General features: G+C 61.9%; 1 protein-coding gene across 1 annotated transcript; it reads left to right on the top strand.

The window, feature by feature from the left end:
- Positions 1-539: 539 nt before the first annotated feature.
- On the top strand, positions 540-24,586 carry DAGLA (diacylglycerol lipase alpha; the record flags this gene model as incomplete). The annotated part of the gene is made up of 19 exons (XM_079707552.1): positions 540-634; positions 1,039-1,250; positions 2,833-2,934; positions 3,517-3,655; positions 7,218-7,305; positions 9,263-9,397; positions 9,987-10,064; positions 11,955-12,079; positions 15,777-15,930; positions 16,506-16,589; positions 16,704-16,781; positions 17,236-17,316; positions 18,166-18,308; positions 18,629-18,697; positions 19,034-19,106; positions 20,323-20,519; positions 21,347-21,476; positions 21,991-22,178; positions 23,635-24,586. The coding sequence occupies 19 exons, from the start codon at positions 540-542 to the stop codon at positions 24,584-24,586; spliced, it is 3,123 nt and encodes a 1,040-aa protein (XP_079563678.1).
- Positions 24,587-25,222: the final 636 nt, after the last annotated feature.

Here is a 25,222-nt window from a genome sequence, read left to right as displayed (position 1 = left end):
CCACCTTCCCCAAGGCCTTCAGCCTTCCACCTGCCTGGCTCGGCTCATGCCGGGAGACAGGCTCAGGCTTGGCCTGGGAAGCCCTCACCCAACCCCAAGGACAGCATGAACTGGGCAGCAGGCGGTGGATGAGGGGGCTCCCTGATCCCATGGAAAGGGAGGCAGGGGTGAGCCCAGGTCTTTAAGGGAGCTGAGCAGTTCCTGTTGCGGTGACCCCAGGCAGAGCTGATCCCAAGGGGTCTGTGCCAGTCTTGCGGGGAGGAGAGTCCTCAGGGGTAAGGCTGAAGCCAGTGTCTGGCTGCTACAGTTTTAGATATCGGCTCCAGGGGGTGGATACAGTGGGAGGTGGATCCTGCCCAGGGATGGGCCTGAAAGCCCTGGGGCTGTAGGGCCTGGGAGAGACGCCTCTGCTGCTGGGCACGGCTGACCAGGAGCACGGTGGCCCTGGGTGCCGCAGCAGCCCGGGCAGCCTCAGGGTCCTCTGCTCTGTTTCAGGAGGTGAGCGCCAGGCCCGCTGAGCCTCTGCAGAGCTGCCAGCCATGCCCGGGATCGTGGTGTTCCGGCGGCGCTGGTCTGTGGGCAGCGATGACCTCGTCCTGCCAGCCATCTTCCTCTTCCTCCTACATACCACCTGGTGAGTCTCGGGGCCACGCCACAGGCCTGGAAGGAGGCCTTCTGGCCATCTGTCCCAACCTGTTTTGTTCCCAGCTCCCCGGAGTTGGTGCTGAAACGGCTACGCCTTTAGGGCGATACCCCCGTGGAGCCCAGAGACCCCGCGTGGGCACAGCCGGACCTGACCCCAGCACTGGGCGGAGCTGCTGTGCGGTCTGCCCACGGCTGGTGGCTGGGCTCCCTGCTCTCGTTCCCCTGTCCCTGGATGCCCGTGTCCTCAGAGGGACTTGCTGCCAGGTAGACAGTGGTCCTGCTCCCAGAGCAGTGAAGCCCTCCACCCCGAGTCCAGGCTGCGTGTGGCCGCCCGCCAGAGGCCATGGGAGGTGCGTGGGCCGCCTGGCCCCTCTCACGTGCACGTTCCCCCAGGTTTGTGATCCTGTCCGTGGTGCTCTTCGGCCTGGTCTACAACCCGAACGAGGCCTGCTCCCTGAACCTGGTGGACCACGGCCGCGGTTACCTGGGCATTTTGCTGAGCTGCATGATCGCTGAGATGGCCATCATCTGGCTGAGCATGCGCGGCGGCATCCTCTACACGGAGCCCCGCGAATCCATGCAGTACGTGCTCTACGTGCGCCTGGGTAAGGGCCCCCTGCCGTGGGTGAGGGGCCCGCTCCGGCCCACCCCCACCCCCACCCTCCTCCTGGGCCCAGCGTTCTTTCAGCCACACACGATGGGCTGGGCCCTGTGCCAGCACCGGGGCCAGCAGCGAGCAGGCAGACTTACTGGGCCCGCTTCTGGACCGGGGGTGGGCAGACTGCAGCCCACCGTCTGTTTTTTAAATAAAGTTTTATTGGCACCCAGCCACACTCATTCATTTAGTACTTATTGCCTCTGGCTGCTTTTGCATGACCACAGCAGAGCCAAGTAGTTGTGACGGACGTTATGACCCACAACATCTAAAAATATTATTTACTCTGTGGCCCTTTACAGAAAAAGGTTGCCGACCGCTGCTGCATCTAGGCTGTGCATATCTCTTCAGCTGCTTTGTGATCCTTCCCCAGACAGCCCCCCACCCTCCCAGGGAAGCCCCTCAGGGGCCTGGACCAGCTCCCGGAGGACCCGCCTGTCTCCTCTTCCTTGGGCTCGGGTCCCAGCCGCCTCTCCCAGTCACTCCTGGTGGACACTCTTGTGCTCCTGTGGCCTGTGCTAAGTCCTCTTCCCGTGTTAACTCAGGGAGGAGCCATTGTTGGTCTCATTTTGCAGATGAGGAATCTGGGGCCCAGGGAGGTTACTTTGCTCTCTTTTTTTTTTGCGGTACGCGGGTCTCTCACTGTTGTGACCTCTCCCGTTGCGGAGCACAGGTTCTAGATGCACAGGTTCAGCGGCCATGGCTCACGGGCCCAGCCACTCCACGGCATGTGGGATCTTCCCGGACCGGGGCACAAACCCGTGTCCCCAGCATCGGCAGGCAGACTCTCAACCACTGCGCCACCAGGGAAGCCCCCTACTTTGCTCTCTTAAGGTCACATGGCTAATAAGCATATGAGTGTCAGAGCTGAGATTTGAACCCAGGTTGTCTGGCTCTAAAGCCTGGGCTCTCGGCTGCCACACTGGGATGCCTGTAGAGCTGGGGCTTCCAATGCTGCCCCCTGGGGGGCTGTCAATTCTCCCACCCGCCTCCCTAACCCCATCTCAGCCCTGGGCCCACTGCTCTGGTCTGGGCAGGGCACCTTGGGCAGCTGGCTGCTGGGGTCCCTTCCCTCTCCTGCCTCAAGTGCCAGATGCCTCCTCCTGGGAATAGCAGTTTCCATGAAGTGAAGACCCCATCACCCAGTTCTCACAGCCCTGTACCATGGACCTTGTCACCCCCATTTTACAGATGAGGAAACGGAGGCTCAGAGAGATTAGGTAACTTGCCTAAGATATGTCTGATCCCAGAGTTCATGGATATAGTTCTAATTCCTGAACGAACAGAGAAACGCCTCTTCGTCATGCACCTTTGCAGTCACCTTCTCAGGGGGGCGTCGGGGCCTGAGGGCACATGAGTAGAACCAGTGGTGGGACAGCCACACTCCCTGGGCCCTCTGTGCCACGAGGCCTGTGTGGCAGGGGCAGCGGGCAGTCTACTGCCGAGCTGGCCGGGCATCCTGTGGCAGGAGGAGCCGGGCCCAGGTTCCAGGGCCTCCCCGTCCTTCAGCTGGGGCCCTGCTCTCCTTGCAGCCATCCTGGTGATCGAGTTCATCTACGCCATCGTGGGCATCGTCTGGCTCACTCAGTACTACACCTCCTGCAATGACCTCACTGCCAAAAACGTCACGCTCGGTATGTTGGTTGGCCCGGGGGTGGAGGGGCCGGGGCCAGCCCTAACCCTAACCCTAACCCTAACCCTAACCCTGGCATGGAGGGCACAGGGCCAGGTTAGACAGGGCAGCCCCGGGATGGAGGGGACGGGGTCAGCCCTAACCCTAACCCTGGCGTGGAGGGCACAGGGCCAGGTTAGACAGGGCAGCCCCGGGATGGAGAGGACAGGTCAGGTTAGAGAATAGGAAGCTCAGGCACCGTGAGAGGGAAGCAGTTTCCATGAGGACGCCGGGCAGGTTGCCTTCATCCTGCAGTCTGCCATACCCCCTTGGGGAACCCTGGGTTTCAGGGGCAGCAGCAGGCACAGCACTGCCCGGGGCTCCGGAAACCCACACAGCTGTCTCTCGTGCCAAGGATGGGCCTTGGGGTCACGGCTCAGCCAGGGGACGGCTGTGTGGCTAGAGGCTAGGGCCAGGGCCTTTGGAGCCTTGCTGTTGGGCCCCAGAAGCAGTTGGGGGTAGGGAGGCTCCAGTGCCCCTTCTTCAGAGCCAGAGAGGTGTCCCCAGCACCATGACCCTTGGCTTCCCATGGCCGCCTCCACAGGGATGGTTGTCTGCAACTGGGTGGTCATCCTGAGCGTCTGTATCACCGTCCTCTGCGTCTTTGACCCCACGGGCCGCACCTTTGTCAAGCTGAGGGCCACCAAGAGGAGGCAGCGCAACCTGCGGACCTACAACCTGCGGTCAGTGGGCCGGGCGGGCGGGCGTCCCCCGCGGGGTTTGCTGACGGTGGGCAGAGGCCGGCCCCACACCTCCCTCCCGGCGTCTCAACCTGTGTGAGCCCCGGGCACCAGCCCAAAGGCTTACCTCAGGTTCCTGGTCTGTAAAGTGGGAACCGCAGTAATTCCTGCCTCGTGCTCTGCTGTGAGGTTTAACAGAGTGATTAACACCGTGCTCATGGGAGGTTCGTGCTCAGTAAATGGCAGCCACTGTCATCATCTTCAGCGCTAACAACACGAGAGTAATGGTAGGAAGCCCTCAGACGGCAAGCCAAGAATTGCGTATATTAACTTGCAGTAACTCGCTGAGGTAGCCGTTAGCGTCATCCCCGTAACACAGAGGAAGAAACAGAGGCACAGAGAGCTTATGTGAGTTGTCTGAGGTGACACAGCTGGTAAATGGTGGGGCTGGGGTCAAGCCTAGGCAGTCTGGCTTTAGAGCCCTTGCTCTTAAGCACTAGGCGAGGCTGCCTCTAGGATTAAGGGGGCTGGAGGAGGTTAACCAAGGAAGACTTCCTGGAGGGAACATGTTTTGCACAGATGTTTTGGAGAAGGGCGGGGAGGCCGTGCCATGGCAGAGAAAATGCGGGAGGACGTCCAGGCACATTCACAGGGCTCCTGTTTATTGAAAGAAAAAGAGAGGGGGGTGCTTCCAGGGTGGGTCACAGTGGCTCCTATATACTGAGCTTCTGTTCTGCATTAGGCCCTGCTCTGAGCCCTCTCCGCCATCCGTCTGTTTAATCCTTTTGCCAACCCTGGTGCGGTTGTGAGACCCATTCTACAGATGAGGGGTCTGAGTCCCAGAGAGGGTAGGTCACTTGCCCCAGGTCAGGCTGGTGGGGAGTGGAGCTGGCACTCCATCCCCAGCCCAAGGCAGCAGGGTCAGGAGCCCTCAGCCAGGGGAGTGTGCTGCCCAGGCCCCCACCCCACCCTCGTGCACCTCTGTGTCCCAGCTCCCCTGGGCCCTCCATGTCAGCTCGGCACTGCAGCCAGAGCCTCACCCATGCCTGGGCTGGCCACATCCCAGCCCCAAATGCCAGGTTTTGGAGCCAAGGCCCCAGAGCCTGTTGTTCTTCCGGGTGCAGCTGGCCACTACCACCAGGACCATTCTGCTCATTCCAAGCACATGCCCCCACCTGGCCTGGTTTCTGGGCTCCTGGGGCCCTGGGGAAAAAATTCTCCCCTCCCCAACTCTGGGTAATTGCCTTTGGGGCCCAGGGCAGCCAACGCCTTTGTAGTTGGGGGTTGTCGGTGGCTGTCATCTGAATTAGAAGGTTTTCCAGCGGTGCCAGGCCCTGTGCGGGTAGTGAGAGTCCTCAAGCTCACAGGTCCCCACCTGTTGTGGTTTGTCCAGCTCTTAAGCGGGCTTGGGAGGGCAGCCCAGGCCACAGCTGGGTTGCTGTGACCACCTCTCAGGCTCTTCCCCGCTCACCCTCCCAATGCTCTGAAACCAACAGACGGTTTTTCGAACAGGGACGTTTTCAAGCCTGCTGACCCTTCATCTGCTTCCAGGTTTGGGGCTGTGCACAAGCCCTACTGCCTCATACCAACGGGTTATTTTAGTCTCTGGGAGTCAGGGACCTGTTTAAGTCCTTTGCTCTTTCTCCTTCCAGTGAAATCTGGTGGGGTTTGGGGTGGGTTCTTCCCACCACTACTTCCTAGGAGCCTGACCTTGGATCTTTGTGGAAGGAGTGTCTGCCCTCCCTTCACTTTAGTGAGCTCCAGGGCGGGGGGTGCTGGGTCCATGAACTTTCTGTCCAGACTTTTTAATTAATTAATTAAATTTATTTTTGGCTGCGTTGGGTCTTCGTTGCTGCTTGCGGGCTTTCTCTAGTTGCGGCGAGCGGGGGCTACTCTTCATTGCGGTGCACAGGCTTCTCATTGCAGTGGCTTCTCTTGTTGCGGAGCACGGGCTCTAGGTGTGCATAGTTGTGGCACACGGGCTCAGTAGTTGTGGTTCACGGGTCCTAGAGCACAGGCTCAGTAGTTGCAGCGCACGGGCTTAGTTGCTCCACAGCATGTGGGATATTCCCGGACCAGGGTTCGAACCCGTGTCCCCTGCATTGTCAGGCAGATTCTAAACCACCGTGCCACCAAAGAAGCCCACTTTCTGTGCAGATTTAGTGCATCTCTCCCTGTCTTGGTCTATGTAGCCTAACTGATGCTTTATGCCAAATGTGTCATTGGCTCCATCTGCCCCCAGGTGGGCATAAAGGGTACTGCAGTAGAGTATACAGCACTTAACATCTGCCAGAGGGAAGGGAGGAAATTCTCTGCGAATGTTTAAAAGCCCATTTGGTTAGAAAGGGTTAAAGAATGTGATGCTCTGGGAACTCAGCTTGGCCAGCATGCTGTCCCTTCATCAAGTCCCCAGTAAGGGGGACGTTGGCTTAGGATGTGAGGCTGCCCAAGTCCCTTAGGGCTGGCAGGTCCCAGAAATAGCAATCCCTTGCACCATTTCCTAACCCCCTCCTGTAGCCCTGGAAGGCTCTGTGGCTTTCCCTGTCCTTGTGGCCCATGGCCGGTGGAACCAGGGTTGGGAGCAGGAAGCGGCCCTTAGTTGCAAAGAGGAGCCGAGAGGCAGGGGAGGGGGACCCGGTCTGTCACTCCTGATGGATGCTAAGTGCCTTGCAGGCATCCAGGGCCACCCGTGTCTGCTCCGCCTGACCACCCAGCACCAGGCTCTGAAGGAGCCGATGGGAGGGCACGTGTTACAAAAGCAAGCCAGCCCCTCTTGCTCAGTCTGGAAATTTACATGTTTAATATTGGATCTGTTATCTTTATGCTCAAAACACACCGACTTCTGGGCACCCAGCATTGGAAGCGTCTCCGTGAATAATCGGTCAATTGCTCTCCCTTTGGGTGCAGACTCCTGGGTACTCTGACTCCCCATCAGAGCAGCCAGACCCATTGGGGCTGGGGTTGAGGGTGGAACAGACAGGGGCCAGCCATGCAGATGAAGGACAGGGACCCTCTCCCCTCTAATGTAACAGATCCAAGGAGTTTAGGAATGCAGAGCCTCATTCAGCCCCTTAGACTTCCCCAAGTACAGACAGTGTGAGAGATCCTTTCTGAGAGGGGAAACAGGTCTCTTGGGCAGGTCTGCTCCAGACCAGGAAACAAGTCGGCAGAGAGGCCAGCACCCTGCCACCATCTCCCAGGGCTCTTGATTTGAGCTTTTGGAGTGGGCCGCAGGGCAGCCCCCAGTTAGGGCTGCCAGCTCTGAAGCCCCCAGAGTGTGCTATTGTCAGTCTGCCAGAAGCTGGGAGCGTAGGCCCTGGCCTCGGCCAACAGTGCACCATCTTAGGCCACCAGGAGCCCCCCAGGGAGAACCCTGCTGGCTGATAGCCAGGTCACTGGCCGGCCAGCCTTGGCCGGACCCAGGCCTATTCTCCCCTAGACCCTCCTACTGGGGAGCCCTTTGCTGGGGTCCTGGGAACAGGCTGTCCTGTTTCTATAATGTCTGGGCCCAGCTCTTCTGGTCGGGCCCTCTGACCTCACACATACCAACTCTCCCCCACTGCAGGCACCGCTTAGAAGAGGGTCAGGCCACCAGCTGGTCACGCCGGCTCAAAGTGTTCCTCTGCTGTACTCGGACGAAGGACTCCCAGTCAGTAAGTACTGGGAAGTCGCCGTCCTGGGGCTCACATCCTGCTGTCGGCGACTCAGGAGCCTTCTCTCTGCAGCTCTGCCGGGTGGGGCAGGGCTGGTCTTTGAGCAGGAGTGAGGTGACAGCCTGCTCCTAAGAGGACCTGTTATTATTCACTGAAGGACTCCCTCCAGCATGTGAAACAGCCAACCCCTTGCTTTGTCAAGGAGACAGAAAAATGTGAAGACCTTTTATCCACCCCCTTTGAACTCAAGAGTTTAGTTTAGGAGAAGAGATACTCAAATATCAGGGCAACCTGAAGACAGAGAAAAGCAACATCTCAGCAGGTGCAGGTCCCTCTGGAAGATCCGTCCCTCGATGTGCACTGTTAGTCCTCTGCACCCGCCAGGGTGCTGCGGGTCAGTGGTGGGTGGCCCCCGGGTTGGGGAGGGGAGGCAGGGCCCTGGGGGGCCCTCGGTGGAGCCCCACCACAGCGCTGTCAGGGCCCTTAGGGGTCATCTAGTCCCACCCTTCGTTTTGCAGATCAGGCAGCTGAGGCCCAGAGAGGTGGAGTGACTTACTCAGCATTCCACAGCTAGTTAGTGGCAGAGCAAGTGAGGTCAGGAGACCACTCGTCCCCAAGCCAGACAGCAGGTGCCCTCCATGGAAGCCCCTGGAAGCCTTGAGTGGCTCCTACCCACTAGCAGCCCCTGGTGAGCCGTGGAGTGAGTAATCACGCGTAAGAAAGTCCCTCCCACCCCCAGAGGTTCCCTGGTGGGTGGGAAGCACCCCCCCCCACCCCAGGGCTCTTGGGGGAGTCGGAGGGGTCTCAGCTCAGGGCGCGCAGAGGACACACCCACCCCTCCTGGCAGACAGCTTCAGGGCTGGCATTGGAGCCTGGGGAAAAAGCAGAACGTCTTTTCTCAAAAAGGCCGGGGGTCCCCAAAACCTAGGTCCCATCAAACACTGACGGCCTGGGGGTCAGGTCAGGTCAGGTCCAGCCCAGAGAACGTTTTGATCAACTCATGCTGTGTTGCTTAAAAATTTGAATTGGTTGCCAACATTTAAAAATCAGGGGAGTTTAGGACAAGTTCAGTATTTCTAGATTTGCCCAAGGCGGGCCTCTCAAAGCAGTAGCAGGCTCTGTTTGGCCCCATTAGGCTTTTGAGTTTGCAGCCCTTGATTTTTCCTCTCTGACGTGTGCCAGATACTCAAGGGTGAAACCCAGCGAGAGAAAACCAGTTGCCATGAGTTTCTTCCCACCACAGCCTCTCCTGACCAGTTAGGGAAGAGGTTCCAGACTTCAGCTTGTCGTGAGGCAGGGAAGACTGCACTCTGCTGGCAGGGCTGCATCTGTCTGCCTTGCCCCCGCCCCCAGGCCCCAAGCATGGCTGTCCTGAGAACAGAGCTGGCAGGACAGCTAGGGGGGCCAGTGGCCCCAGGTCACATGCCCCTTCTGCAGGCACATGGTGGGGGTCCCTGAGCCTACAACTGTGGACAGGTTGGGGAGGGGGCCTGAGACCCAGAGCTCTGTACAGCCCTTAGCAGGGCATTCAAGGTCACAGCTGGTGGGAGGTGGGAAGAAACTCAGTGTGGGGAAAGCAGCCAGGAGCTTAGTTTTGGCTCCTCTGCTAGAGAGAAAGGCCGAAGGAGAAACAGGCCAGGCCCAGGCCTTGATTCCTAGTCCTGGGGGAAGAACAGGAGACGGCTCCCGGGGGCATCTGTGTGGGGTGGACGGTGCCCGGTGAGCGCCGAAGGACAAGGGTCAGCGGTGTCTGGGACAGCTTCTGCCGGGTCTACAGGGGCCCGGAGCCCAGGACAGGGCCCTCAGGGTCACGGCTGCAAAGGGCCGCATGTGGGGGGCTGGGGGGAGCTTGCACAGGGGACCCCGAGCAGACACCCAGCCCCGGGCATTCACGCCCTGTGTCTCGTCCTCTCTCCTGCTCCCCTGCCACCGCCTCCTGCATCCCTGGACCTCGTAGGACGCCTACTCGGAAATCGCCTACCTCTTTGCCGAGTTTTTCCGAGACCTGGACATCGTGCCCTCCGACATCATCGCTGGCCTGGTGTTGCTCCGGCAGCGGCAGCGGGCCAAGCGCAACGCCGTGCTGGACGAGGTGAGCACGCGGCCATCCTCAGGCCACCTCCCCGCGCCGCCCTCCTCCCGGGCCCTCCCTGCCGCCCCTGCTGCCCCCCGGGTTCCGCCCACCCTCTTGGCCCAGGAGGCCACCCTTTGACGTTCACTCCCTTCCCTTCCCCAGCTCACCCTTCACCACTCGTGGCTCTTGCTTGAGTGACTTCCCTCTGCGGGGCCGCAAGGCTGCCTCCGGGGCCCCAGGGGACGTCTAATCACAGGGGCCCAATGAAGCAACCAGCTCCACGCTCCAGCCTCTGCGCTTGCCTCTCCACCCCACCCCAGCCAACACTACAGTCCTAGTTGGGGTCTCCCGGCATCCCATGCAAAATACGTTTTCTCCCGGCCTGGGCTAGCGACGTCCCAGGGGATTGATGCTTTGGGTGGGAGGGGAGCAGCTGGAGATGTGAGGAGACCTCAGATTTTGGAAAACTGGAGAGCTAGAAACCACACGCCCCTTTGGGCTCTCAGGCCCTGGGGAGGCAGGCAGGGTGCAGAGCTGGGGGCCTGGACCCCTTTCTCAGCTGTGCAGCTGGGCCCGGGGCAGTCACCCGAACGCGCCTGTCTTCCAGGCCAACAATGACATCCTGGCCTTCCTGTCTGGGATGCCGGTGACCAGAAACACCAAGTACCTCGACCTCAAGAACTCGGTGAGTCGGGCCCACCCGCCTCCACCCCGTGCCGACTCCCTCTCTCCCTCTGCCGGGACGAGCCGAGCAGACCACCTGCCCGCTGCCCTTGCAGAGTTGGGCACACCTGCTCTGCGCGGCCCCCCCCAGCCCTCCAGGCGGCCCCCCTTCTCAGTTCACGCCCCCTTCCTCCCGAGTCCGCCCCCCAGCGGCCCCACCCCCACCCCTGCGTCACACTGGTTCTACAGAAAAGAGCCCTGAATCGGCCTCACGGTGCTCAGAATGCTTGGTCCTGGCCTCCTGAGATGATAAAGGGCTTCAGGAGGGTGAGCTGGTGCTATTATTGCCACGGTTGTCACTGTTACAAAAGGCAGCAGGACACAGCACTTTGGTTTCCAAGCTTTTTTGAGTAGCAGAACCTCTTAAGCGCCTTTAGGAGAAATCCGGTGTGTGTGTCCCAGTAAAGGAGCTCCTCGCCCAGGGCTGAAACTGCAGCCGGAGAGCCGGCCCCGCCCCAGAAGCAAACCGATTTAGTGTAGCGGGGGGCTGTGACCTTGAGCAAGTCCCTGACCCCTCTGAGTCTGTTCCTGCAGCAGCATAAACAGTGCTGGGCCTGCCTTTCACCCAGAGCCCCGGTGGGGAGGGGATGACCCATCCTGAGCCCCGTTCCCTGCACGGCGCCAGTATACGGTGGTGCCAGTCGGGACAGTGTTAGAAAGGATTCATCCTTCACGTCTGAATCCCCTGGAAAAGCCTGTTGTCTGTTTGCCCCCGCTCCCCAAAATGGGCATTTGTATCCCTTCTTAAAATAGCCTGTCCAGGGCTTCCCTGGTGGCGCAGTGGTTGAGAGTCCGCCTGCCGATGCAGGGGACACGGGTTCGTGCCCCAGTCCGGGAAGATCCCACATGCCGCGGAGCGGCTGGGCCCGTGAGCCATGGCCGCTGAGCCTGTGCGTCCGGAGCCTGTGCTCCGCAACGGGAGAGGCCACAGCAGTGAGAGGCCCACGTGCCGCAAAAAAAAAAAAAAGAATAGCCTGTCCATAGCATGTGCCCAGAGCAGCCGTCCCAGCCTCCCGGGGCTGCCCAGGCTCACTCTCACCATGCCCTCTCTCGCCTGTGGGGGGCAGGGGAGGGGCAGCTGAGCCTCCAGGTGCCAGCGCCCCGCCCTCCTGCCTGAGCCAAAGAGGATAACTGCCTTCTCCAATGCTTTCCTGGAGAGCAGACAGAGCAGCCAGGGGACGGTTCTACCCCTCGGGGCCCTGATGAAGGTGCTGTTTATTTCACTTCACAAGATGACTAATCACCCTCTTCACCTTTTACGAGGTGACTAATTCCCTCTAAGTGCAGGAGTCCCCGGTGCCTGGGGCACCCAGAACACTGGAAGCCGCTTTGCTGGGATACCTGGGCCTCCTTGCTTTCCTGCAACCGTCAGGCTGATAACAGCCACCGGCCTCAGACACCAGCTTTCAAACCAGCCCCTTTCTCAGAGATCCCAATCTGCCCAGACGCCCTGATGGTGGGCCACTGGTCTGGTCCCCAGCATGTCCATGTCTCCAGGGCCGGCCCTGCTGCTCTGTGGCCTGGGCAACCCCCTCCGGAGGGTCCAGGCCTCTCAGGGTTAAATTACCCTTCTCGATCGATCCAGTGCTCTGAGTGTTTTTCTGTCCCCAAATCATTAATTTCTGAGACTGGAGCAATGGGACAGGTCTTAGGAGGATTCGTGCCCTGGTTGCATGGAGATAATTAGGGAAATGCAATTATCTGGAGGAGCGGGTCCTCCAAGGCGGGGGTGGGGGTGGTCTTCAGCCCGTTGGGAGGGCAGCTCCTGCCTCCATCCTCCATCGAGGGGAGCCCATGGGCCCTGAGGCTACAGGCAGGAACGGCAGGAGGTGACCGTCCTCGTCTCTTCCAGCAAGAGATGCTCCGCTACAAAGAGGTCTGCTACTACATGCTCTTTGCCCTGGCTGCCTACGGGTGGCCCATGTACCTGATGCGGAAGCCGGCCTGTGGCCTCTGCCAGCTGGCCCGGTCCTGCTCGTGAGTATACTGGCCCGTCCCCCTAGCTAGCGGCATGTACGGAGGGCTGTGGTCACGATGCCGGGCCTGCCCATGGGGGGCTCTCCCTAAATGGACCGTACCTGCTAACCTGCCCCCTGCGGCCCGCGTTGCTTCTCTTCTGCACCATCTCTGGGCCTCAACCTTTCTAGTTCGGCGTTATCCCTGGATGGGGAAGAGCGTGGGCTTTGGAATCACACGGTATCAGGTTTGAATCCACGCTTTGTCACTGGCAGCCTTGGGCAAGTCGGTCTACCTCTGCAAGCCTCAGTTTCCTTATCTGTAAAATGGGGATGTTTGAGAGGACGAAATGAAACGTTGCCCAGCATCTGGCTGTGCAACTTACCCCTGTCCCATCTCTCTCCCTGCCCCCTCAACTACTCCCCTCTGCCCGCATCTTCCTTCTCCCGGCTCCCTTCCTGTGCTCTGCCTTTCTGGAAGAAAGGCCTTTCCCAGTTGAGGCCCAATCCATAGAAGCCTCTGGAAGGGCAGCAAGAAGGCCCTTTGTGAAAGGCTCCAGCCGTCTTCACAAGGAGTTGGCAAGGCCTCAGCCGGGTGCCGCCCTTAGCCCACCGCCGGGGGCCGGGGTGGACTCTGCTTTCCTAAGTGGGCCAGAGGAGGGCTCGGCTCCACGAGGGCCCCTCCCCGTCTTTGGTGTCTCCAGGCTCTGCCCAGGCCGGGCAAAAGGAGGACAGCTCCCTGGGCTCCCTGTTCCGGAAAGGCTGGCATGCTGGGCGGGCAGCTTCTCTTCCACGACACTATCGCCCTTGGGGCCCAAGTAGCCACTCCCTCCTTCAGCCTCCTTTTCCCAGAAAGCTGGGGGGCTCTCAGGCTTGTTCTCACCATCCCCCAGTGACTGACACAGCTGACCAGGGCATCCCCACGCCCCTCCCCGTCTTTGCCAGCCCGCACACTGCTTCTCCCCCCCAGCATCCTTGGGAGCCCCTGCAGCGGCTGAGAGGCTTCTCCAAACGAGCACTGGGCCAGGAGTCCGGAGACCTGGGTTCCGACAGCCCTGCTCCGTTTCTCACTGGCACAGTGGGGACGTCATTTGTACAGGCAGTGTTCATCCTGCCCACCTGTGGGGTATTTCAGAAGCCGGGGAGTCACTGGCAGCCTGGGCACTTGAGGGGCTCTGCAGACAGGAGCGAGGCTGCACTTGCAGCAGCTTCTCAGTGCTGCAGGGAGAGGAAGCAGAAGGACTTCAGACCCTGTGAGGGCCCTGTGAGAGCCCGGTGCCCTGGGGGGCGGAGAAGAGGCAGGCCTGAAGTCCCGGCCTACAGCCAAGGGTGTCGGGATGGAGGCCAGAGGGCCGGGCTCCCTTTTCTGAGTCCCAGCCTGTCCACAGCAGCCCAGAGTCCCAGCACTGGCTGGAGGAAGGAAGGCAGCCCCCCTGCCTCAGGCCCAGGCCCTTCACCTGCAGTGGTCCTCCCGTCCCACACAGAGCATGGCAGGCCATGCCTGGCTATGGCCCCGCCACCCTGGGGACACCCCACTCGGCTCCAGCCCTGCCCTGGACGTGTGGTCAGTCTCCTGTGGGCGGGAGAGGCCCTGCCGTGGGCCAAGCGGGTCCTCAGGCTCCCAGGACCTTTGAGCCCCTCAGCGCCCCAGCCTCCTCTAGGCGGGCGTGCTGGCCTCGAAGGTGCCGCGGGCCCCTCCTTTCCAGGCTGCTGGCCCCGCTGCTCTCATCGGTTCCCCTGGCCCTCAGATCACTGACTCAGGGGCAGCCTTCTCCCTGGAGAGAGGGAGCACCACCATTTATTGGGTGCCTATTGTACGCCAGGTGCTTCCTGCATCTTGGGCCTTTGATCTCACCCCAGCCTTGTGAAGTACCTCTCAGCACCTGCCCACCAGGCCCTCGCGGTCAGGAAGGGCCACCAGAGCAAGGATTCAAGCCCAGGTCTCTGTCTCCGAAGACTACATATGCTTTAGCAGCCACGTGCTCGGTGCTAGAGGGCGGGACTGAGGTTGGAGAGGGGCCACAGCTGCCTGAAAACGGGAGCCTGGCCCACAGGCCCAGGCCTGTCCCCACTTGGCCCAGCAGTGGCGGGGGAGGGGTGTGGGGGTCTCCCAGAGTAAATGGAGGTGGTTGCCCACCCCAGGCCTGGTTGCTTCCGAGACTTGGCTCGACCCTGGGTTTTCTCAGGAGGCCTCTTCCCAGTGAGGGGTATGTATTAGTCCCTCAGGTGCTGCTCGAGTGAAGACAAACCTCTGTGCATCACCAAGATCTAGGATTCTTAGTATCAATAAAATCTCAGCCGTCAAGCCAAGAAAGCAGGCAGACACAGGTCACATGCTCTTCAGGCTCCAGGGCCCCATCTGTTGGGTGCTGGCCCCCTCTGGTGGCCTGAGGAGCAGCTGCACGCGAGCTGGGTGCCCAGCTCAGCCGCTCACCCGTTCATTTTGGGGAATCCTGCTATGTGCCTGGCGCTGTTTTTGGTGCTGGGGACGTAACTGTGAACCAAGCAGAGCGAACCCTGCCCTGTGGAGCCCACCGCCTGGTGGCAAGGCACAGACAAGGAAATGCAGCCCATTGGAGCACGTCAGTGTTTTGGAGAAAAATTAGGCTGGCTGTGCTGTCAGGCTTGGCAGGAGCTAGCTATGTCAGATGAGGTGGCCCAGGCGGTGGACCTCCCATAGCATAACATTTGAGCAGAGGCCTGAAGGAGTGAGGGATCTGGCCACGCAGAAACCACGAGAAGAATGTTCCAGGCAGAGGGAACCACGGTGCACAGAGGCTGAGGCAGGAATATGGCCAACGCATCCGAGGGGAGTCAGAGGCAACAGGCCAGAGGACCAGGGCCAGATGGGGCAGGGCCCTCGGCCCTTGCAAGGACTCTGGCCTTTATACTGGACAGGAAGGGCAGCCTCGGAGGGTTTTGAGTGCAGTGATGTGGCTTGAAGTGTATCTTAAAGGGTCACTCTGCCAGCCATGTTGAGAACGTAAGGGGCGAGTATAAATGAGGGAGACCAGTCAGGGGGCCCCTGTGACACTCCAAGGCAGGGATAAGGTGGCTTGGAGCAGGGTAGGGGGTGGTGGCGAGGGCAAGCGTTCGGAGTCCAGATCTGAATTTGAAGGCAGAGCTAGCGGACGTGCTGACGGACTGGTGTGGGATGTGAGGTGGGATGAGGACCTGATGGCGAGGCTGGGCCCTGAGGGGTGGGTGTGGGGACTGCCGGAGCACAGGGGGCGGAGCCTCAGGGACTGGAGCCTGGAAAGGTTGCAATCCTGTGGGACATCTGGGAGGAGGTGTTGCACAGGCAGTGGAATGTGAGCAGGTCTCTGAGGCTTATAGGCGCATAGGTGGTATTTAAAGCTCAAGACGATGAGGCCCCAGCAACGAGTGTCGCTAGCGAGAAGAGGAGCTCCGGGGCTGAGCTCTGGGTCCTCAGTGAGAGGACGAGTACAATAGGCTGCCCCTGAGGGAGAAGCAGCCCAGGAGAGAGGGTGCCTCCAGCCGAATGGGGAGAGCGTTTCAAGGGGGAGGGCGAGTCCCACTGGGTCTTGTGCTGCCGAGAGGCCGAGTAAGATGAGGGCTGGGCCCGGGCCGGGCCGGTGGAGCTTTGCAGGGGAGGCTTTGGAGAGGGGGTACAGCTGCAAGAACCAGCTCCAGAGAGGATGGGGGAGACCACTGCTCCGTCGGGGTCCCTGGCTCTGAGCCCTCTGCCACCCGCCCAGGTGCTGCTTGTGTCCCGCACGGCCCCGGTTTGCCCCTGGAGTTACCATCGAGGAAGACAACTGCTGCGGCTGCAACGCCATCGCCATCCGGCGCCACTTCCTGGATGAGAACATGACCGCGGTGGACATCGTCTACACCTCCTGCCATGATGCGGTGAGGGACTTGCCAGGCTGATGCAGCGTTCCCCCAGCCTCGGGCCTCCACAGGCCACAGGAGGCAGGCGGCGCTGCGGCCTGGGGTGTGTACGCCGTCCCCCTCAGTGGCAGGAGCCCTTGGCTTGGCTGGCATGGCTGGCCGAAGCCTCCAGGCCTCCCCTCGCTGGGCAGACCAGAGATGGGCCGCCTCCTTCTCCCCACATCCTGGCCTGCATCTGCTCTGGGGCTAGGAAGTGGACCCCAACCCCGCACCCGGCACTGGGGCTTCCTGGCCCCAGCCTTTGGGGAAGGAATTGAGAGGGAAGAAGCAGGAGGCACTGGGGAGGGGGCAGCCCCTCAGGACTGAGCAGGCAGGATGGCAGCGCTCAGGGCACCCGGGTCAGCGGAATTAGCAAGGCCGTGTAGGCTGTGTGCCGGGTTGGGAGGGACCTACTGTGACCCTTGCAGGCGTCAGGGGCCCAGTGGCCAGTGGAGCCAGATTCCCGGGCCCTGAAGGAGACCGGCTTCAGTCACTTCCCCAAATCTGGCTCCCCCCTGGGGGCCGTTCAGGCTCATGAGACGCCCTTCTCCTAGGTCTATGAAACCCCCTTCTACGTGGCAGTGGACCACGACAAGAAGAAGGTGGTGATCAGTATCCGGGGAACCCTGTCCCCCAAGGTACGCTGCCCAGTGACCCAGCCCACCCCGTGGACCCCCTCACAGCCCCCGAGGGTGCCCGCCTCCTTTTTCCTGTTCTCAGTCCCGCCCCTCACCGTCCTCTCTCCCCACAAGGACGCCCTGACAGACCTGACCGGTGACGCCGAGCGCCTCCCTGTAGAGGGGCACCATGGCACCTGGCTGGGACACAAGGTACCCCTCCTCTTGGGCTCCCCCCGTGGCCCCTGGCCTTCTCCTCTCCGCTGCCAGCACGCAGGCCTGTCCTGTTGGGGTGGGGGTTCCCCCGGGGCCACTGGGCTCACCAGGAGAGACTGCTCAGAGAGGTGCGGATTCATCTGGAAAGTCCACTGCCCCCCACTTGCCAGGACCCCCACAGCCCTGCCCGGCACAGATCCTGTCCTACAAGAGCTCAAGGAGGCAACTGGGAAGAGATCTCACTGGTTCCTATTAGACGCACCATCCCTCTGAGCCTCAGTTTTCTCATCTGTGAAATGGCCAGCCACCCCCCCCAGCCAGCTTGTCATGAGGACCAAAGGGGGAAATGGGAGGGACAGGGTTAGTGAGCTCCACATCCCTGTGGTTTTGCTGGTCCCTGACAGGCCTCCCTCCCTCCCTGTGACACCCACCTCTGTTCCTCCTCACCCAGGGAATGGTCCTCTCAGCTGAGTACATCAAAAAGAAGCTGGAGCAGGAGATGGTCCTGTCCCAGGCCTTCGGGCGAGACCTGGTGAGGCGTTTTCCATGCCATGAGCCCTTGCCACACCCAGCTCGCATTCCCCCAGGGCAACAGACTGGGGACAGGACAGGTGAATGATGGAGCCTCCCCTGCAGGCCAGGCTCCTACACTCTCCTTCCATCCCTGGCTCCCAGCCCCCTCCTCACGTGCTCAGTCCCTCCCACCCCCTCTGGCCCTTTCTTCTTTTGTACCAGCTCCTCTTGAACACCCCTGCTCAGCCCCACGCAGCTGTGAGCACCTGCTCGGTGCCAGGCACTGGAGGCGAAAGATGGCTCAGTTCTGGGGCTTCCAAAATGTTGAGCAGAATGAACATAGAAAATAATTGCAGAACAGATAGAAGGGGTGCTGCCCTGGTTGAGGGCGATCTGGGCTCTGCCCACTGCCCGCTCCTCCCTGTGCAGGCAGGCAGCTCCTGAGGTGCTCCCAACTGCCCTTCCCAAAGCCAAGCAGTCCCTGGCCTCAGGAGACCCCAGTCTAGTGGTTGGGGCACAGGGATGGGAGCAGGTGACCAAATGATTATAGTAGAGTGTAATCATTATATTTAAAGGTCTATCCCAGGTACGGATGCAGTATCTAGGAGGGAGCAAGCCTCTCCTGGAAAATCAGGAAGGGCTTCTCCAAGGAGGTAACCTCTGTGCAAGGTTTTGAAGGATGAATAGGAGTTTGTTATATAGTCTCCCCAAGAAGTTCCTCTGGGGGGGCCTAGCTTGTCCCCTCCTCTGCCCCACCAGCCACACAGCACAGACATGATCCCAGGACTCTGGGAAGCCCCCTCTGCCTCCCTGGTGTCAGCTTGGCAGGCAGCGGGGCAGGACTCTCAGGGCTTCTCTCGGTCCCCAGGGCCGCGGAACCAAACACTACGGCCTGATAGTGGTGGGCCACTCCCTGGGCGCAGGCACGGCTGCCATCCTCTCCTTCCTCCTGCGCCCCCAGTATCCGACCCTCAAGTGCTTTGCCTACTCCCCTCCAGGGGGCCTGCTGAGGTGAGCAGTCTGGGGCTTCAGACTTGGCTGGGGCTGACGGGTGGACAGCGCAGGGAGCTGGCTCAGTCAGGGGGCTGGACTGGGCAGTCTGGGTTCCGATCATAAGGGAACCTGGGAACGGCCTGGAGAGTGGAGGCGGGGCTTCTGGCAAAAGCCAGGTGGACCCTGGGATCTAGCCCCAGCAAAGCCTTGCTGACGGGATAGGTGGGCAGGGAGCAGGCAGCCCCGCTCCCCAGAGGGTCTTGGAGTGCTGGAGCCGAGCCCGCTCGGGAACACCGCGCCCCTCCCCTGCCTTAGCACCCCCTCGGCTTTCCTTGCAGCGAGGACGCCATGGAGTATTCCAAGGAGTTTGTGACAGCTGTGGTCCTGGGCAAAGACCTTGTCCCCAGGCAAGTCGCTCCCTCTCTCCACCTGCCTGGCCTGGGCTGTTCTCCCACTTCGGGGCCTCACCCAGGTGCCCCGTCTCTCTCACTCAAATTCCCACCTCCTCGAGAGACCCCCAGAATCCCCCCAACTCAGGTGTCCAGGGTGAGAGGGCAAGGTCGGCCCACCCTCCCTGGCCTCCCCGTCCTGGCTGGGCCCTGCCGAGCTGCAGGCTCTTCACCCACCCCGTGACCCTGATGGCCTGGGCTTCTTGTTCCCGGGAGCCCTGCCACCCCTCACCCCGCCCGTCTCCCTGTCCTGGGCCAGCTCAGGCTGACGCCCCGACTTGCTTCCTTCTCCAGGATCGGCCTCTCCCAGCTGGAAGGCTTCCGCAGACAGCTGCTGGATGTCCTGCAGCGAAGCACCAAGCCCAAAGTGAGCCCACTCCCCTCCCCGCCGCCGGGGCACCCTGGACTCTGGGCTCCCCATTTGTCTTCTGCCCCACCTGTCCCTCGGCCCCCCGCCACGTGAGGCCAGGCTGGGGTATGGTTGATGTCTTGGGGACCTCAGGCCACCAGGCCCTCAGCATCTCCGAGCTCACGCCATCTGCCCCCTACCTGTCCTTGTGCAGATGGGGAAACGGAGGCCCAGGGTGGGCAAGGGACTTGCTTTTGCTCACACAGCAAGTCGTAACGCAGTCAGGACTGGAACCAAGGGCTCCTGAGTCCTGATTCCTGTGGCACAGAGCTGCCGGCAGTTAGGACAAAGCAGTCCCGAGGTCAGTGCTCCGAGTGTGACAGGAAGGCCTCCTCCAAAGCCCACTGCGATCCCCAGGCTCAGGGAGGCTGGAGGTCGCCTGGGGAGGGGCTCTGGGGGCAGTTTGTTCTGGTTTTCCCTGCAGCTGAGAGGAGAGGACCAGCCCTCCCTAACCCCTCCTCAGGCCTGCAGAGGACACTGGAGCTACACTTCCTGTAGCATGGCCTTCAGCATTCCAGGCTGGGGGTGGGCATGCTGCAGCCAGGCGCCCTGAGGTGGGCAGGGGGTGGCCGGCCAGGCCCAGCAGGGCCTCTGTGCCCCCAGGCCCACCCTCACCCCATTCACCCTCTCAGCCCAGTTGGGACTGTTCCCAGCCTTTGTGCCCGTGACCATCTGGCAGGCAGGGCACCAGGTGCCGGGGTGAGCGGGCAACGAAGGCATAGGAGGAGCCTAAGGACATGGAACTGCCCCTCTCAGACCCAGTCCCGGATGCTTGTCAGGCCCAGGAGGCAAGTGGCGGGGAGCCGACTCAGATGTGCCGGGCCTGATGGGTGCAGCTGGACTGAGTTTCGGGGTCTGTTCTGCCTCTGACTTACGAGATGACCTAGAGCAAGTCTCCTCCCTTTGCTGGGCCTGTTTCCCCTCCGCTAGATAAGGGGTTGACTGGTGTTGCAGCCCTGAAGTTCAGCCATTCCATGTCATCTGTCCTTGGCACCTTTTCGGCCATCGTGGCCGCTGGACACCTCAGCCGCCGCCTCTTCACTGGGCACTGCCCTTCCCTCTGCCCCATGGCCATCCCAGCTCCCCACCGTCACCTGTGAGCTCTCCTGAGCACCCCCTGCCCACCCGGGCAGCGCCACTCAGCTCCATCCCCCTCTTCTCCCTGTCCCCACAGTGGCGAATCATTGTAGGGGCCACAAAATGCATCCCCAAGTCGGAGCTGCCTGAGGAGCTGGAGGTGACCACCCTGGCCAGCACGCGGCTCTGGACCCACCCCAGTGACCTGACCATTGCCCTGTCAGCCAGCACCCCTCTCTACCCCCCCGGCCGCATCATCCACGTGGTCCACAACCACCCAGCGGAACAGTGCTGGTAGGTGCTGCCTGCGCCCCGGTCAGCTGGGAGGTGGCGGCAGCCAGGGCAGGGGAGTGGAGGGTGGGGCCAGCCTTCATTCTGTCACCCTCGGGGCGTAGGTACAGAGGCTGGTGACGGTGGCCCAGGGCGCCCACAGCAGGGTTGCCCCAGCCTCGGGTCCTGGAAGTGCAACGACAGGCCGATCCAGAGCAGGACTCCAGGCTCCTCTCTTGACGGTCCCAGTTTTCGTCCCCAGTGTCACCCTTCCCAGCTGTCCCCACTCTCATCCATTTAAAAGTGGACGCCCTGGAGGGTCACCCTAAAGCTCTGGCCAAGCTCACGCCTCAGTTGTCACTTGGCATCGCGGCTGGGATGAGTTGGCAGACAGCTGGCGGGGGCAGGAGAGAGACCAGGAGAGGGCGGGTACGGCGACCTCTCCCACCTCTCCCACCTCATCCCCGACCCCTTCCCGCACTCTCAGAGGGTTGGGCTGCCTCCTCGACAAACGGCTTGCAAGCCGGGACCCTCCCTGGGGTGGAGCAGGTATGGCCCAGGCCACAAGCAGGTGACAGGGCTATGTATGGATCGGGGCTGAGGCTCAAGGTCAGGCTTTCCGGCTCCGTGTGGCATAAATGTTCCTGGCTGCGGAGGGCTGGTGGCGAGGGCTGAGGTGAGGCAGAAGCAAGGAGCCCGGGGACACAGCCCTGCGGGTCCAGGCGGGCAGGGCGTCTCCAAGGCCACCCCACCCCCACCAAGCCAGGGCAGAGAGCAGGGCCAGGGGCCTGGGGGCCAAGGCCAGGCTGCCCCCCGCCCACCCACTTCCCTCTGGCCCCTGTGCCCCTCAGCTGCTGCGAGCAAGAGGAGCCCACGTACTTCGCCATCTGGGGCGACAACAAGGCCTTCAACGAGGTGATCATCTCGCCGGCCATGCTGCACGAGCACCTCCCCTATGTGGTCATGGAGGGGCTCAACAAGGTGAGCCCCACGGTGCCTGGCTGGCCGGGTCTCCATCTCCATGTTACACACAAGGGTGCGACGCTCCCTGGACACTCAGTGGGCCAGGGAGCCCACTCGTGTCCTGGGCTCCACACCCGCCTCTGTCCACACCACCGTGTGGTCCCGTGGTGGGTAGGGGCTAGGAGACACCCAGGAACCTGTCCCTGAGGCAGGCTGAGTGCAAACCCTGAAGGCCACCTGGCACTTGGTGGACGCATGGCCAAGCAGGGGCAGCCTTGGCCATTGTCCGGCCATGGAAGGGCCGACCACAGGGTAGGAAAAGTCCAACCTGTCCCATCTGTGGGGCGGGCGAGGCACGATCACGGGGCCTGGCCCCGACCTTCCCGGAGGAGCCGGGCCCTGTGTGGGGAGGAGAGCAGGCCCGGCTGACCCCATGAAGCTCTGCCGGGCCTGAGAGGCCTGGCCTGCTGCCCCGCCTCCACACGTGATTGTCACCCCTCCACCGCCACCAGCTTCCCCGTCCTGTCCCCAGGTGCTGGAGAACTACAACAAGGGGAAGACAGCCCTGCTCTCTGCTGCGAAGGTCATGGTGAGCCCCACGGAGGTGGACCTGACTCCCGAGCTCATCTTCCAGCAGCAGCCGCTGCCCACGGGACCACCTGTGCCCGCCGGCCTGGCCCTGGAGCTGCCCGCCGCAGACCACCGAAACAGCAGTGTCAGGTGAGCGCCGTCGCCCCGCAGCCCCGCCCCAGAGGGTGTGTGCAGCGGCCACACACATGCTCTCAGCAAAAGCACGAATGCTTGTGCACGTGTGCATTCTGTGTACGCGCCGGGCCCTCGTATGTTCACGCCACTCTGTACAGGTGCACGGGAGGGATTGAACTTGCCTCCGCTGCTCGGGGTCTCTCCTGCTCTGCCCCCACTGTCCCCCAGCCTGCCACCACTGAAGCCCATGTGGGCTAGTAGGCGTCTAGGGATGCACAGACCCCTGACCACAAACACACAGATTCACTCATAGCTGTTTAGACCCAAACAGATGGACACCCGTGCACTTACACGCACACACATACAAGCTTACACGTGTATATACATGTGTTCACAAATAGTAGCTCTGAGTTCACAGAGCCCCATACAGACAGACTCACGTATAGAACACACACCAAGACAGAGGCCAAGACGCTTGGACACAAGGACACACTTGTGCGGGCAGCCATGTGTGTAAATGATGGATGCACCTGTACCCAGACCCAGCCTCTCAGATACATGGGCCGACTGACATAGAGACGCCTAATATGCATGCTGCACGCAGAAACACAGGCGTGTACCTGCTTCCAGATGCAAACACACCCCACATTCAACACACTCTTTTGGGGGTTGGGCTCTGAGGCCGTGGCTCCTGGGGTGGGTGGGGATCCTCCTGCCTCTCTGGGACCCTTCCCGCCCAGGTCCTGGGTCCAGGTTACAGATCTGGCCTAGAGGCTGCTAAAGAGGGTGGTGGCTGCTTCCTGGCCCTTGGTGGGGACACCTGGACTTCTCTCCCTATCTTACAAGCATTTCCCATAGCGGCTGCATGACCAGATGGGGGAGCCAGTGTCCCTTCGCAGCTGCAGTGACTGCTGCGTCCCCCACCCTGGCCCTTCACTCACTCCCTGCAGGCCCGTGTGCAGAGACAAGGGGCTCCAGGGCCCCATCCAGCAGAGGGCTACACCCCATGGGAGAGGTGGGAGGAACCCCCGGGTGAGGAAGGAAGTGATAGGAGCTCAGGAAGGGGCCCAGAGGGGTGCTGGCCCGGAGGGTGGGGTTGGACCCAGCGGGGGCGGCTCTGGGCCATGCTCTCTCCCTGCCTACCTACCTTCCCTCCTTCCCTCTCTACCCTTCCACCTCTGCCTCCAGTGACCTGGGGCAGCCAATCTCTCTGGGCCTCAGTCTCCAGGTGGGTACAGCGAGTCAGTGCAGTGATGGGCACCAGTGCAGGCCCCTGGCCTCCTCTCCCCAGCTCAGCCCTGCATCGACTCTCTTGTCTTCTATCTTGGGGTCTGGTTTTTAAAAAGGAGGGTTCCCTGTCCCCAGACTGTTCAACCACTTTCCCCTCCTCCCCCTCCCCAAGTTCCCTCCCGCCGGGGAGCTAGGGGTGGGCCCCCGCCCCGCTGAGTCTCACCCCTCCCTGCCCCCTCAGGAGCAAGTCCCAGTCTGAGATGAGCCTGGAGGGCTTCTCGGAGGGGCAGCTGCTGTCCCCTGTGGCCGCGGCAGCCCGCCAGGACCCAGTGGAGCTGCTGCTGCTGTCCACCCAGGAGCGGCTGGCGGCCGAGCTGCAGTCGCGGCGGGCGCCGCTGGCCACCATGGAGAGCCTCTCGGACACGGAGTCGCTGTACAGCTTCGACTCGCGCCGCTCCTCCGGCTTCCGCAGCATCCGCGGCTCGCCCAGCCTCCACGCCGTGCTGGAGCGCGACGAGGGCCACCTCTTCTACATCGACCCCGCCATCCCCGAGGAGAACCCGTCCCTGAGCTCGCGCACTGAGCTGCTGGCGGCCGACAGCCTGTCCAAGCACTCACAGGACACGCAGCCCCTGGAGGCCACCCTGGGCAGCGGGGGCATCACCCCCGAGCGGCCCCCCAGCGCAGCCGCCCACAACGAGCTGGAAGAAGGGGGTGGTGGCGGGGCAGCCCCCCGCAGCGGAGAGCTGGCGCTGCACGACGGGCGCCTGGGGGACTCGCCCAGCCCTCAGGTGCTGGAGTTCGCCGAGTTCATCGACAGCCTCTTCAACCTGGACAGCAAGAGCAGCTCTTTCCAGGACCTCTACTGCATGGTGGTGCCCGAGAGCCCCACCAGCGACTACGCCGAGGGCCCAAAGTCCCCCAGCCAGCAAGAGATCCTGCTCCGCGCCCAGTTTGAGCCCAACCTGGTGCCCAAGCCCCCAAGGCTCTTCGCTGGCTCAGCCGACCCTTCCTCGGGCATCTCGTTGTCGCCCTCCTTCCCACTCAGCTCCTCGGGCGAGCTCATGGACCTGACACCCACGGGCCTCAGCAGCCAGGAGTGCCTGGCAGTGGACAAGATCCGGACTTCCACCCCCACCGGCCATGGGGCCAGCCCCACCAAGCAGGATGACCTGGTCATCTCGGCACGCTAGCACCCCAGGAGTTGCTGCCAGCTGAGGCCCAGGCCAGAGCAGGTGGCTCCTCAGGCTTCTGGTGGCTGCCCCCCAGGCCGGGCAGCTTTGAGGAGAGGCCCCCACAGGGCCAGTGTAGCCTCAGGCATTGGGCATTGCTGCTGAGCTGGGGGTCCGCATCCCTACCTCAGCTTTGGAACCCCCAGAGCCAAGGCAGCTGGGATCTGGGCCCTCCAGATAGGGAATGACAGGGAGGGGCGTGGAGCAGGGAGAAGCCTGGGGCAGCCTGCCAGGTGGACAGGGCAACACTCCGCCCTCTCAGCCTGAGTGCCCGCCACAGGGGCATCCTGGTACCTCCTATTCCGGGACAGGCCATGAGTATGCTGACTCCCCGTCACTGCCCTCCGGCTGCTCTCCCAGGGTGGAAATGGAGAGCAGCCCCCTCCCCACGTATTCTCAACTGTGGTCCAGGCTGGCATCTGCCCTGGCCACCCCCAGATCTGGTGCCTGCTGGCCAGCCCCCTGGGGTGACCCCCCCACCAAGGTGGCCCGCAGTGCTGTGTATGTTTACAGAAGCTGCTGGGCTGGGCTCAGGATGTGTCCTGGGCTTGCAGGCCCCCTGACCCCTGCTGCAATCATGTGTTTAGTAGCCCCCTT

Source organism: Hyperoodon ampullatus, assembly GCF_949752795.1.
Source record: "Hyperoodon ampullatus genome assembly, chromosome: 7".
Classification (NCBI taxonomy): Eukaryota; Metazoa; Chordata; class Mammalia; order Artiodactyla; family Ziphiidae; genus Hyperoodon; species Hyperoodon ampullatus.
Note: the sequence above shows the minus strand (reverse complement) of the source record. Positions and strands in the feature narration are given on the sequence as shown.